The sequence below is a fragment of the Dermochelys coriacea genome, chromosome 1 (genome assembly GCF_009764565.3).
Source record: "Dermochelys coriacea isolate rDerCor1 chromosome 1, rDerCor1.pri.v4, whole genome shotgun sequence".
Classification (NCBI taxonomy): Eukaryota; Metazoa; Chordata; order Testudines; family Dermochelyidae; genus Dermochelys; species Dermochelys coriacea.
Genome location: NC_050068.2, coordinates 194,903,104 through 194,917,046, shown reverse-complemented (window position 1 = coordinate 194,917,046; position 13,943 = coordinate 194,903,104). Strand labels below are relative to the sequence as shown.

The 13,943-nt window shown below is 38.4% G+C and overlaps 1 protein-coding gene and 1 long non-coding RNA gene across 4 annotated transcripts in view; both read right to left on the bottom strand.

The window, feature by feature from the left end:
* The window catches only part of CBLB (Cbl proto-oncogene B), a 192,433-nt gene that overhangs the window by 92,443 nt on the left and 86,047 nt on the right, over window positions 1-13,943 (bottom strand). For all 3 annotated transcript variants that reach the window (XM_038408986.2, XM_038408994.2, XM_043510868.1), the window contains exon 4: window positions 12,758-12,904. In XM_038408986.2, the coding sequence (XP_038264914.1) occupies window positions 12,758-12,904 (147 nt within the window). The remainder of the gene's footprint in view (window positions 1-12,757; window positions 12,905-13,943) is intronic.
* LOC122459328 lies at window positions 9,288-10,502 on the bottom strand. Its single transcript, XR_006279941.1, has 2 exons — window positions 10,244-10,502; window positions 9,288-9,588 (listed from the first exon to the last, which is right to left on the bottom strand). It is a non-coding gene; the product is annotated as an uncharacterized LOC122459328 (long non-coding RNA).

The following is a 13,943-nucleotide window of genomic DNA, read 5'->3' as shown; positions in this document are numbered from 1 at the left end:
CAAAACTGAAGCTCAGTTTTCTGCAAGGATTCAATCAAATGCTAGTACATCTTATATTCCATTAAAATGATGTTGTTAAACTCCCTCTTATTTTATTATGCTAAATATTCAAGCCAAATTATTTCCCAAAATGGTGTGATGGTGTTTTTTATTGTTTGGTTTTTACTGTAAGTGAATTTTGTGCACGGGAAAGTTGATGGAGTCTCTGGTGCCAAGATTAAAATCGTCGATTTATCCACAGAACAGGTACAGCAAACCACCCCACGATCCCAATCTTGACTTGAAGGAAACACGTCTGAGATGGATGGGAAGTTCTGTCTTCATGGTTCTTGGCCTCTGTTCAGACTCTACTTAGTGCCTACTGTGATTGCAGTTTTTGTGATTAAGGCTCATTTATACCAGTTCACTTTGTACAGGCCAACAACCTTCAGATAATAACTGCTATGACACCATTACTCAAGGCTGAGTTCACATCAGCAACCTAAGGAAGGGAAAGGCTCTTTAAGTCATTGCCAAAGAGAGTGTGGCTTGGCTTTATTTGACTATACGGCTGTTCTCCCGACCCCCTCCCAAAGAAATTGCTTTTAGAAATAAGAATATTGTTACAGAATTGAGTAGTAGTGACAAACAAAGGAAAAACTGCAGGATGACAGCAATTGTAATGGGTTATACAGTTACATGGATATTAGAGTGCAGCTCTTACCATGTCTATTTCTGCACAAATTTGAAAGCTCTTCCAATAAATAATTCAAACTATACTTTTCTGAATCCAATTTAGTAGCTAACTTTGAAGTAATGTTTGAGACTTTATTCAATGATCCTGCTCTTTTCTCCTGACTAGAAACAAGGTCTACCTGTGCATTTAAGGAAGGGATTTAGTACTTGAGGACTCAACAGTTCAAGATGCTACTAGGCTGAGAGCCTGCTACTGGGGGTGAGGGGAAAGCCTGCTTCCCTTCTGAAAAATGCAACAAGAACTGGGGGAAGGCACCTCTCAGCCCCAAGTCCTAGCAGCATGGAGAAAAAGAAGGAGCCTGTTGATGCAAATGAATTCAACAGAGGATGAATAGGCGCTATCATTAACGAGAAAGGGCAGCTGAAATGCACTGAAGGCCTCATTCAGCTAGACAGAGGCCGGCTGAGTGCTTTGACATACCCTGAGTTGTCAGCGTTAACAGGGAATGAGTCCCTTATCCATGTGCCACTGGCAGAACCTGCCCCTACTTTTATTTGTAACTCTGGAGCAGAGCGTGGCAGGCATGAAAGAGCAATTCAGAACGAAGACATGCTAAACTGATCCTCTCTAGTAGTCATATTTTGTTCACCTCAGTTCCTCTCCCCATCCTTCTGTATCCCGCGTCCCTTTGAACTCATCTGCCGCACAAACTGGCAGGTTCTTCTGCCAACCATTGTCAATGAAGATGGTGAGATCTGGGACCCCACGTGATGCCCATCACGTGGAGGAACCCTTTACAAACCATGGCAGACCACCTGTCAACAGCTGCTGTTGCTGCTGCTTCTTCTTCTTCACCCAGACGTCATTATAAAGGTTACTATCTAAATTCTGCAAGGCATTAAACCCCTCCCTGCAAGGTGGGCTGACTGACCTCAATGCCCCGTAGGAGTAGAGAATAGCCTACTTTACCAGATCACATTCTCGGTGATCTGTAGTTATTTGCAAAATTTTAAATGTGTAATATTTTGTGTTTTTAAAGCTTGTTTGTGTGTATGTGGATGCTAAAAAAGGTCTAAAGAGCCAAAGAGACAACCCTCACACATGCTACAGATGCCTCATGGGCTTCTGCTCTTGACACTAACTTTAGAAAAACCACACAACATTTTTATTCCACAAATATTTTCACATCTCCTTTTTACATGTACAAAGTAATTCAGATTACTTAGTAATATGGAGTTATAAAAGAAAATGATAGTTATATCTGATTGTTCCACACTAAATAAATACTTGCCAATTCACCTAACAAAAAAAAAAAAAAGCTTTCAGCTAAAAGCAGAACGCTGAGGACTTGAGTTCATATTTCTGCTGCAGGGAAAAATCCTAATCTGCCTTTACTGTATTTATAAAAGCCTTTAGACCTGGAAATCTAAATGTCATTTTGAAGCTTGTATTGAGAAAATCAAATGATAATATATGAAGCTGAATAGATCTCCGCAGATAGGTTCGTCTGTGTATGAAAAACAGGAAACCACAAAGAACTGAAGAGAGATACCACATCAGATGCCATTTAAAAAAGAATGCACATCAAATTTTGATCACGGTAAAGAAAGAACAAAATGTTGCAGTGACTTTAAAGTACAAAGATAGAAAACCTCTGTGCATCTGTGGTGTTAAAAATTACAGTTATATATAAATTTAGGTGTCACAATTACAGAAATTAAACAGGTAATCATAAATTAGACTTCCTCTTTGATTCTCTCATTAAACTTTCTGAATGGTGACAGCATCAAGATCACAGTCCTAGAGTAGCAAGGGTTAGAAGAGGAAATGCAAACTCTTAAAGCTAAAATTAATCTCATATGCAAGTGTAATCTCAATACAATGCAAGCAAAAACTAGTGATACGACAGGATTGTCAGAACTCCCTCTTGGTTCTCCACCTGCGATGGTTTCATGAAGAAATTATTGGATGTGACTGATATACAGGACCTACCATCCTCTATATTCACTTAATGTTATTACCCCTCACCTGATTAAAAAAATAATAGATACAAAACTTCAAGGTCAGACACCTTGATGCACAATTCAGCTCATCTGCAACTCAGCCTATGACAGAAATGTTCACAGTTGAGAGATTAAACCAGTGAAACAACATCTGAAGTTTATTGTGATAATCTTCCAGAACAGGTGTAAAAAAAAATTTCAGTGAGTTTTGGATCTGGCCTGTTGCTTTGATCATCATTTACTGTCCCCAGGAAAGCTGAGAACTGTTTGTTGTTTAAACACTCATTTCTGCTTCTGATAAAGTCACTATGTAGCTTTTGGCACTTACCGGCTTGGGACCAGCCTACCTGAGGGACTGCCTCTCTCCCAGTGCCATACTGACAGCAGTGATCAACAGAAGTCCTTGAGCGGGAGGCCTCCTTTCATAGAAAAGAGGGAGTTTGCTAGCAGGGTGTTCTCTGTGAGGTCTCCAGGATTATGGAACTTGTTCCTCCCCCATCTATCCTCCCACTTTAGTCTAAAGTAGCCTGAATTTGGCAATCTCTCAGGCACACTGCAAAAGGTGTGGGTAGGAATATTTAGAAAAAGCTGAGAGTAAACTTCCCACAACAGTAAAGTGGTGGAAAGGAGCTTTGGTAGGTGGCTGTCAGACTGAGTTCCTGTTTGAATGATCATTTTAATGCTGTTGTGATTTCCGGTGTATTATTACACGTAAGGGATCTACAGTTTTGTAGAGGTGTCTTTATTATTTAAATCCAAACATTACTTCAGATGCTGGTTATAAAACAAATGCTGAGGTTAGGATTTATAGAGAACAGTATGTTTATCAAGCCTATTAAATGTTAGAGAAAGCTTGTTGCCGTTACAATAAAAGACGACAGGATCTGGTTTACAACCAAATGCAATCTGCCTCTTTTCCATCTTGAATTGTACAAGGTATTTACAGTTAATGGTTTCCAGGTTCTTTGTCCTTGTTTTGTTTGTTGCTTCATGCCACTAATGATGCCCAGCATTAGATGTTGGCAGATATTTCTGCACATGCCTGATGAGATTAGGCAGATCAGTGGGAACTTGTCTGGAGAAGGAGGGGTTACGCACCTCTGCTGTGTTCATCAGGGAGATGCAATATGATACCCCCTACCATGTTAGGCTCTCTGTATAATTAGGATGAATAAGTGCATTGTCTTATATTTAATAACTATATAAGCTGTCATTGGCTGTATGATACACTGTTACTGAGGCATTATTCTGGGGAGTATTTCATACTAGGAATACTAAAAGATAGTACAAAAATGCTATCCTCACTATAAATTCACTCAAACTGTTTGCTGCCCAAAAAACAGCTTTTTTCTTTTTTAAACATATGTTTAAGCAACAGTTTGTCTCTTTTCTGATGTCTTCTAGGAAGCAGTACTAATTTCAGAAAGTATCAGGCTGTATGTTTTAATTTGTTTTCATAAACATGTATTATATGTGCTATTTTATGATGCTCTTGGACGTGCTGTTGTACAATTAATTAAAATCAGAGAGAAAATATACAAAAGGAATAAATATGTGAAGTGGCTTGAAACATACACCTGAATTAAAACACTAGGGAGCTAAGGACAACCATCTGTTATGTATTTAGGTGTGTTTTATTTATTTGAGACAGAACTTTTCTAAATCAAAATAATTTAAAGCTCATTTAGGGCCTGATCCAACTCACACTGAAATCAATGACAGTCTCTGCACTGATTTCCCTTTCAACTGCAGTCAAAGCATACTATGCTGGTTTAACAACAACAAAATGGTCCTCTTTAAAGCTTCTGGAATCTTGTTTGAGACCCCAATGCAGAAAAAGTTTCTCATATACACCTAAACACTCTGTCTCTTGTTGCAGACCTGACTGTATCTGGATAATCACCTCTGGTCTTCCTCTCATCTGAGGCGCCCACCAGAAGAAAACATTCCCAGTGGAGACTGCCTTTCTATTTTCTCTGATAGAGTGACAGTAGTAATTGCGACAGTAGTAATTGCATTTATAACAAATTGGTGGCATGAGGTCTGTTCTGGGCAGAGTAAAAGCTTTGTTTTAGACACCGTCTTACATAAAAAGCACTTTCACTAAGCATTTGCCCCAAGGGTAGGGTTATTCAGGATTCCAAGATATCATACTCTTAAAACACCAAGCCAAGCTTCCTCCAAGCCATTTGAAGGATTAGAGCTCAGCAAGTAATTCACAACAAATAATTTAACAGATTGAATTTAGCTTCTTTTTCTGCTCATGGAATATCCGAGAGCAAACTGGAATTTTCCTCAAACTTTTTAAGTATTTGCATGTTTTGCTTAAAAGAACCAACAACTATGGATTAAAAAAATTATCTCTGTGAACATTCAATGTGCAATATCTGAGCTGCACTGGTCAGATGTGCACATGCCATTGTTTCTTCTCTCTCAAAGTAGAGGAGCTCAGAAGCACCTGTGGTGTGAATATGTATGTGTGTAACTTGGAAATTGACATTCTGCCAACATCCGTGCCAGTACGACTCTCTGAGAAATGCTGCAGAATGTAAACACAAAAGGGGCATGACTGTGTCCAAAGTGAATTTATTTAAAAATTCAAGCAGTCACCCAGATCTAAACAAAATTCTTTGAATGTTTGAGGCAACTGATGTGGGTTTCAGTTTATCATCACTGAACACAGCTTTTTTAGAATATTGCTCCAAACACCCTCCAGTATGAAAAATGGACCTCATGCTTCCTTTGGTTCTGAAGCCCAGAGCAATCAACTGCACAAGTCAATTCAAAAAAGGCCTGAGAAGATCAGTCACAAGGGGGGAAAGGCACTTCTGCTCCACCATGCCATCCCATTCTATACAACAGTTACAATAATGACCTCATGTGTCAGAAGTACAACTGAAACCTAACACAGGAGGGTAGGGAAGGGAAAGGAGGGCGAGGCTCTGGGAATAAAGAAGGAGCAAGGGAGTATGTATCCCTTGCCTAAGCAGTCTCTCTTTGGAGACTACAGGATAGTATTTCCTGAGGCAGCACATATCTGTACAGAGTGCCTACACACCATGGCTTCACTAGTGAACAATGGGTTCCAAACACCCACAGTCAAAGACCACAACCATCTGTGGGCATATATGATCTGGAACAGCAAGGGGCTGAAAAAAAAAGAGCTTTCTATATTTATGTGGGGTCGGCCCCCATTTCTCCAAATTCCTTTCTCTGTCTGCATCAGGGATTGCAACACATGCTATCAGGGATCCAAGTTAGGCCTTCTGCAAAGTCAGTCTCAGATCACTATTTTTCTGGCCATACTCCTGTTCCATTTGAAAGTATTTGGGAAACCCATGTTAGTGGTTGATCTACTAATTCAGTACAAAGGTTTTTTGGTTTTTTTTTTTGTTTTTTTTTTTTAAAAAAAGGTCAGGAGGAGGCAGTGCTAGCTGCCTTCATGCCAATTTACATGAACATGGCCGCAACAAGGAATGGACCCCATCACACAGAACTGACTGCTATAGGCCTAGTGACATTAAGACCTTAGTGATCATAGAATAGAATATCAGGGTTGGAAGGGACCTGAGGAGATCATCTAGTCCAACCCCCTGCTCAAAACAGGGCCAATCCCCAATTTTTGCTCCAGATACCTAAGTGGCCCCTCAAGGATTGAACTCTCAACCCTGGGTTTAGCAGGCCAATGCTCAAACCACTGAGCTATCCCTCCCCCCCAAGCAATGACTGACTGGGAAATGGCATAACAGACCTAGTCATACTTAGTCAAAGCAGCAGTGTATTAAAACAAACTTGTTCAAGGCTTGTCTCTCTGGTTCCAAACACGGTCATTAAGATAATCTTCCTGCCCCACTGTTCTGACCACGTCAACCCTTTGAGCCCCTACACTGGCTCAACCTTCCCCATTATGTCATATAAAAGATTCTGATCCTTACATTTATGCTCCTTTATTACTTAGTCCTGATCTGTAATTGTCTTTATTATTTAATGTGCTACAAACCTTCCACTCACTTTGGTCTATGTAGGATGGCAGCCTCCATTTCCTATTTGCCTGTTTCTTCAACAAGCATCTTCACACATTCTTCCATGCAGAAGTCTTTCATCGCCCTTTATCTGGCCACTGTCATTTGGCAGTTTCCTTTAGGAACCACAGAAGTGGATTTTGAGGAGGGATTTGAAAGAGGAGTGAAATGAATGGAATGACCTCAATGAATAAATCTGTTAAACCTGGTCTTCCTTCAAATACCCCCGTGAGACCCACTTCTGTAGTGCCTAAGGGAAACTGTCAACTGATGATGGCTAGATAAATAGTCAGTAGGAACTTCTAATAGTTATCTTAGCTATTAATGTATTTTAATTAAAAAGAAAAGAAGTACTTGTGGCACCTTAGAGACAAACTAACAAATTTATTTATGCTCAAATAAATTTGTTAGTTTGTCTCTAAGGTGCCACAAGTACTCCTTTTCTTTTTGCGAATACAGACTAACACGGCTGCTACTCTGAAACCTTTTTAATTAAACAATTTGAAACCATCTGACTGTGCACATAGCTGGCTGTAAATTCTGAAGGAAAACAAGCATGCTATGATGCATATATTGGTAACCTGCAGAATGTGCCTTAAAGTGGTTGTAGCGGCCCTGATGGTTGTAAAAGAATGAGTGCAGCAACACGTGTTCTTGGAAAAAATAACACTTTGTTTATTATAGAGCAACAAAATAAAAAGTTTCCAATTCATTTGGGAAGAGCAGTCAAAGAGAAAAATAAGTGTTCAGCACAGACTGGATGCCAGGAATTGATCTTTGAGAATTTACTGTACATCCACATTAAAAAAAATAAAAAGCAGCATGCCTTACTTTGCTGCTAGACAAAGCCCAAAAGGCACAAAAATCTAAAGAGCAGGCCTAGGACATAATGGATCATGACTTTTGTTAAAGCTTCATTTATGATATTTCAAAATTAAGTCAGAAAAAAAAACCCTACAAAACAAGGTGGAAACAAGGTGGGATGGTTTCCAACGGTTTGTTCAGAGAAACTAGAAAATGTTTATATTTGTATTCTGAAAAATCATAACATGATCAGCTATAAACAAAGAAATTATTGCATCTCTCTGCTCAGGGACACAAAATGTAACAATTATTTCCATGTTTCTCAGTTTAACCGCTTATTATTTCTCTAGGAGCCAAATCTCAAGGTAATTTACTTAGTGTTTACCTGAGCAAACTCCCATTGTTCTCAGAATAAGGACTGAGTAAAAATGTGTAAAAGATCTCTGGATAAGGTGTTCTATGAATTACGCACTACCAGAACCCTCATATGTAGCTGAGGGTCCTAATTCAGGAGGGCAATTAAATAGATGCTTACCATGACGCATATGAATAAGTACTGCTCTGAATAGTGCAGTTTTCCTAAATTTTAATTTGTTTAAACAAAAAATAAGATTTTTGTTCAAGAAGTTATTGGAGCTTTTCCCTCTGCAATTAGAATCTCACTCGCAACGTGCTCTATTTAAAAGTGCTGATGCAAAAGGAGCTTGACACGGGAGGTCAATGAACCAGTATCCATCAAGGCGGCCGCATCTATGTTGAAGCAACATACTAATATGCTTACAATGCATGTCTGTAATAGTTCTGAAGAGCACCTTATTGAAGTTGGATATATGGGCCAAAATTTTCAGATCTAGGTGCCTAAAGTTAGGCTTTTAAATCTGCATTTGGAAACCAAATGTGTGGACTGTTTTTCCATAGGTCCTGGAGCTCCCACTAACTTCAATGGGATTTTGGGTAGCCAGCAACCCTGAAAAATCCTATCACTTTTATTTAAGTCTCTAAGGCCCCAATCCTGTCATCTGTTTTTTAGAGGTAGAATTTTGATCACATGTAGATCCCCATTCACTTCAGTGAGGTTCAGCATTGACACAGAAATCTGACAGGAGGGAGCCAGTTGCAGAATTGGGACCTAAATTTAGGTCTATGAGGCCAAACTTCAGCAGGCGGGTTTGAATATACTGTCTATGTTTGAGCAATTAATTCAATATTGAACATATTTACCAGTATGAACACTGGAGATTTTATCATTTATTACATCTCGTCCAACACCCTAAAGCTTGAAGCATGCACTATGTCTAGGAAAGAGATATGTAAATATTTGCAGACCAATTTGTCAAAACACGCCCACTTTAAAAGGATGTGACCCCCAAAGGCATATCAGTGTGTGCTACTCAGTGAATTAAAAGACAATTCATGCCTAAAAGGCTTCAGGCATTTCATTTCATAAAGAGATTAAATGGTAATGCAAGACAATAACTTTTACTCATCTATGTATTCAACATTCATGCTGTTACATGCTTTACAGTTACTTAAATACAATTAACTAAACCTGGGTGAATGCCAAGCATGCTGAGAGCAAATTAACTGTTTACTACCGAGAAGTGAGGTTGTTAATCATGGGCAAGTGGCAGGTTCTTAAAGTCAGCCTACTAACAATAGCAACTACTTATTGAGGTCTGTCTATGCTTGGCACCATGCAAAACATAACACACATGGTCCGAGCCCCAAGAAACTTACAGTTGAAATTAGAATCCACCTGAAAAGGTGTTTTTTTTTTTTAAAAAAAAAATAGAGATATTAGACCACCAGGAAAGTGTGGCACAAACAGAGGTATGAAGACGAGAGACAAGAAGGAGAAGAGAGGCACTAAGTCAGGTGGCTCAGGAAAAGCAGAGAAAGAGGAGGGGTCAGAAGAAATGAACAAGCCAAGGGAGAAGTTCAGAGTTGGATTTAGATTTATGGTTGCGATCTGTAAGTATCAGCAAAGAAATGGACGTTGCAGCCAGAACAGCAGGTAAAGTTACCCAAGGATAGCACAAAAAAGGAAAAAGGGGAAGGGACAAGGATCAAACTCTAAGGATAACTAAGAAAAGAAGTTTAAGCTTTCGTGAGCTACAGCTCACTTCATCGGATGCATTTGGTGGAAAAAACAGAGGGGAGATTGATATACACACACAGAGAACATGAAACAATGGGTTTATCATACACACTGTAAGGAGAGTGATCACTTAAGATAAGCCATCACCAGCAGCAGGGCGGGGAAAAGGAGGAAAACCTTTCATGGTGACAAGCAAGGTAGGCTAATTCCAGCAGTTAACAAGAATATCAGAGGAACAGTGGGGGGTGGGGTGGGGGGGAGAAATAACATGGGGAAATAGTTTTACTTTGTGTAATGACTCATCCATTCCCAGTCTCTATTCAAGCCTAAGTTAATTGTATCCAGTTTGCAAATTAATTCCAATTCAGTAGTCTCTCGTTGGAGTCTGTTTTTGAAGCTTTTTTGTTGAAGGATAGCCACTCTTAGGTCTGTAATCGAGTGACCAGAGAGATTGAAGTGTTCTCCGACTGGTTTTTGAATGTTATAATTCTTGACGTCTGATTTGTGTCCATTCATTCTTTTATGTAGAGACTGTCCAGTTTGGCCAATGTACATGGCAGAAGGGCATTGCTGGCACATGTGCCACAAGTACTCCTTTTCTTTTTGCGAATACAGACTAACACGGCTGCTACTCTGAAACCTAAGAAAAGAAGGACACACTAAATGAAAAGTAGAAGATGTGTGGGCATTTAAAAACCTGACATTTACAACTTGGTGTGTTTTAAATGATTTCTTTTTAAAGGGTGCTCTATCAGAAGAAATTTTAAGTAATATGCCCTGAGCCTTTGACAATAAAAATCCCTAAAAAAATACATTTTTTTTTCTGACCCTTGATGTTTTGAAAGATCTTTTGAGCAGGGCCAATAGCAGGATAAAACATGCTCAGGTTCACTTCTCTTAAAGAAGATCAAGAGATGGCTTGATCAGGAATTGATCAGAAATAAATACTTATATGGGGAGACCATTTCAGATAGAAGATTATTTATTTTAGCAGGCAAAGGCCTAATGAGATCCACTGGCTGGAAGCTGAAACTAGACAAAAGTCAGATGAGGAGTAAGGGGTAATTTAACAGAAAGTGTAATTAAACACTAGAACCATTACCTAGAGCCATAGCAGACTACCCATCCTTTGAAGTGTTTTAAATCCAGACTGGGTGTCTTTTTTTAAAAAGACATGCTCTAGCTCAAGTAGAGGTTAGAGGCTTGACTCAGGAATTGCTTGGTGAAATGCTATGGCCTGTGTTATGCAGGAAGTCAAACTAGCTGATCATAATGGTCCCTTATGACCTTAAAAAAACAAGAACAAACAAAAAACACCTTATGAATCTTGCCAACCTTTTTCTGTTCCTGCCACTATAGAAGTGTTTTGTAATGATAAATACTGATAATGAAGGCGTGACAAGACTGTGTATCACACATTCATCTACAGCCTGTATAAAGCCCATAAAGTATTTTTAAAATGTTACAATTTGTGTTTGAAGTGCTCTATTTAGTTGCCAGTTTTTTAAACAATCCTGTATGCTCACAATACCCTCCTTGTACAGCGTATTCTTCTAAAAACAGCGTATTCTTCGGTTCTTTCATTAAACCTCCCAGAACTCATCTACACAGATGTGTTATTTCCATCTATTCCTGCACTTTAACCTTTATTCCACATGTCATATCAGAGTCCTCAGTACTTAAGGTCCTCAGTACAGGGACTCCATCTTAACGTATTTGTAAAGTAGCACACATATTCAAGAAACCAAATATAGTCAAACATTACTAATCTGAGAGTATGCCTTAGGCAGTAAACTTGTTCATTGAAAATGTAGCAATATGGGGAGGGAACATCAGATTCAGTTAAAGTTCCTAATTCAGTCTATGGTGAATCTCTTGTAGCAGGACATGTAGGCAAGAACAATATACATCATACAATGCATTGTGGTTTTGCATATCTTAAACATATCTTAAAATTCACCCTAGACGCAATGGCCCATAAAAAATGATAAACTGTATTTATTCTACTCCAAGAGTATCAATTAACCTAAACTATATGGTTTATACAATCTTTGGAGTGCCAGTATTTAATTAAGGTGAAACTATCTTTTTCTGACTGTACGGAATAAGTGCCTTTTAGTTTACTAGACTGATAGAAAATATTTCTGGAGTGACAAGACAGCAGCTTCTTACCCTCACCTTCAAGGACCTAAATCATCTCACCTCCACCTTGCTATCTTCTCTCACTTTGACACGTTTAGCACAGGTGTTTGCAGGATCAGAATCAAAGTATTCATATTCACCTTCAAATTTAATTTCTCAGATGTAGAAGAGTGATGAAATAATTTAACATACTGTGGTCAATGTTTAAGTGAAAATAATTCCTTAAACCGTAATGAAAGGGATTATGGACAGGAGTAAGTGTGCTATTGTTTTCAGGATGGGGCCTCTAATGTTACACTGGTTAGCAGAAGAGGATTTTGAGACAAGTACTGGTTTTAGTCAGATTAGAGAGTACTGTAATTTCTGTAACATTGTACTACAAAGCATAGTCCAGTATTTTCAAAACAACTTTAGTATGCAATTTAGCACGACAGCAGCACCTGCATCTTCTGCTGGTCACCCTAGATTCTCCACTCTCTCTTGCCTACAGAGATGAACAAGAAAAAAAAATATATTCCTATCTTGCTTGAAAATTTGGTCTAAGCCTACGTTACTTTCCAAATTAAAATTTTTGCTTAACAAATGGAAGGACAAACTGGAAACGGAAACCAACAGGAAAGTGAAATGCAGACAGGACTTGTTTATGGGATTTGGAGAAAAGGATCAAAATTCATATTAATTTTAACAAAAAAAATATTGCATCATGGGTTTTGCACCCTCTACAGCAACACAATTTGAAAGACTAAAAGGAAGACAAAAACTTTCTTCCTAATTTTCCCTTCACGCCATCCGTAGTTCATTTTTCTTTACATATATTTTACCTACAGAAGAGAACTAATGCACCCAACCTTGACTTCTTGAAATTAATAACCATAACGAAACTAAATGCAAAATTATGGCAACTATGGCAAAAAAAAATTATATCTATTCTATTTGCATTATTTAAAACAGTACTTCTCTGTATGCATGCTATAAAACAGAATTCACAATCCTTCTAACCAGCAATACTTACTTGTCTCCAAAAAATTTTCTCCAGAACTCTGCAGCGTCTGCTTTTGTGATACGAAAGCTGTCACCTTGGAATTGGCCATTAGGAAAGATTGCTTTGATTTCTGCCAGCATGTGGCTGAAGATCAGGGATAGCTTTGTAAGGTTTCGCCTGCAATTATAAGAAAAATAAAGAGGGAAAACCTTAAAACCATTAATAGGTTTTTCAACTTCTGTTTATTTATGGTGTTTGTATTATCATCTGATAAAAGGGAAACAAAGAACCCCCAATTCAAGCCCCAGTAAATAAGTGACTAACACGTTTTATTATTTTTTCATATTTAACATGTATTTGCAATGCAAGTATTCCCATACATTCCACTGACAATTTATACTTCGTTTAAGCTACAACTTTCAACAATGGAATAGAATTTGGTTCGGTTTAGCACCTGTTTGTGATAGTTCATGGGATCTCAAAGTTCTTTAATCAATAAATGAGTTAAACTTGTATATCTTAGGATTGCCTACAAGCCCCATCCTTGTACTGTTTAATTGCCGAATATTAGACAACTACTATGGACTTGGATAATCACTAAATACATTTTCATGTGTGACGTATCACCTTTCAGTCCAATTTTCCAGAAGTGTAAGGACAGTGTTAATTGTCCACTCTATCACATCCGACTCATTCTGCCTAATGCTTTTATTCTCTTTATTCTCTACAACTTTTCTTTATTGCAAATGCTTCCTATTTCTTGTGTTCTTTACCATGCCTCCTCTAGTATTAATGTTTCCTTCAAGTTTTCAGCGGCAAACAAAATCAAGACTTTTGCTACTAGTTCACGTCTATAAATTTTCAGGCTTCACATCAGTTCGTTACCAGCAGCAATTTAATTTCGGTGACAAAAAATCCCATTTAGTGTAGTAAAAAGAACAATGCATCCTTCAACTCGGATATCCTTTCTGGTAAAAGAGTTTGTGAGAAAAGGCTTTGGGAAGAAAAACTCCCCCAAGGCTTTCATTGTGGGAATATCCTTTATCACCCTAGCTAAGAAAGAGAAACAGGGTTTTTAAGGCCTCAGGGCCAGCCCAGATATGTAGCAGATACGCAGATGTACCTGAATAAATTAGATACAAAAATGTATCTCTAAAAATTAAGGCAAGAACCATTTTTAACTACACAAGTTAAAAACCTCCCTTACAACTCTATA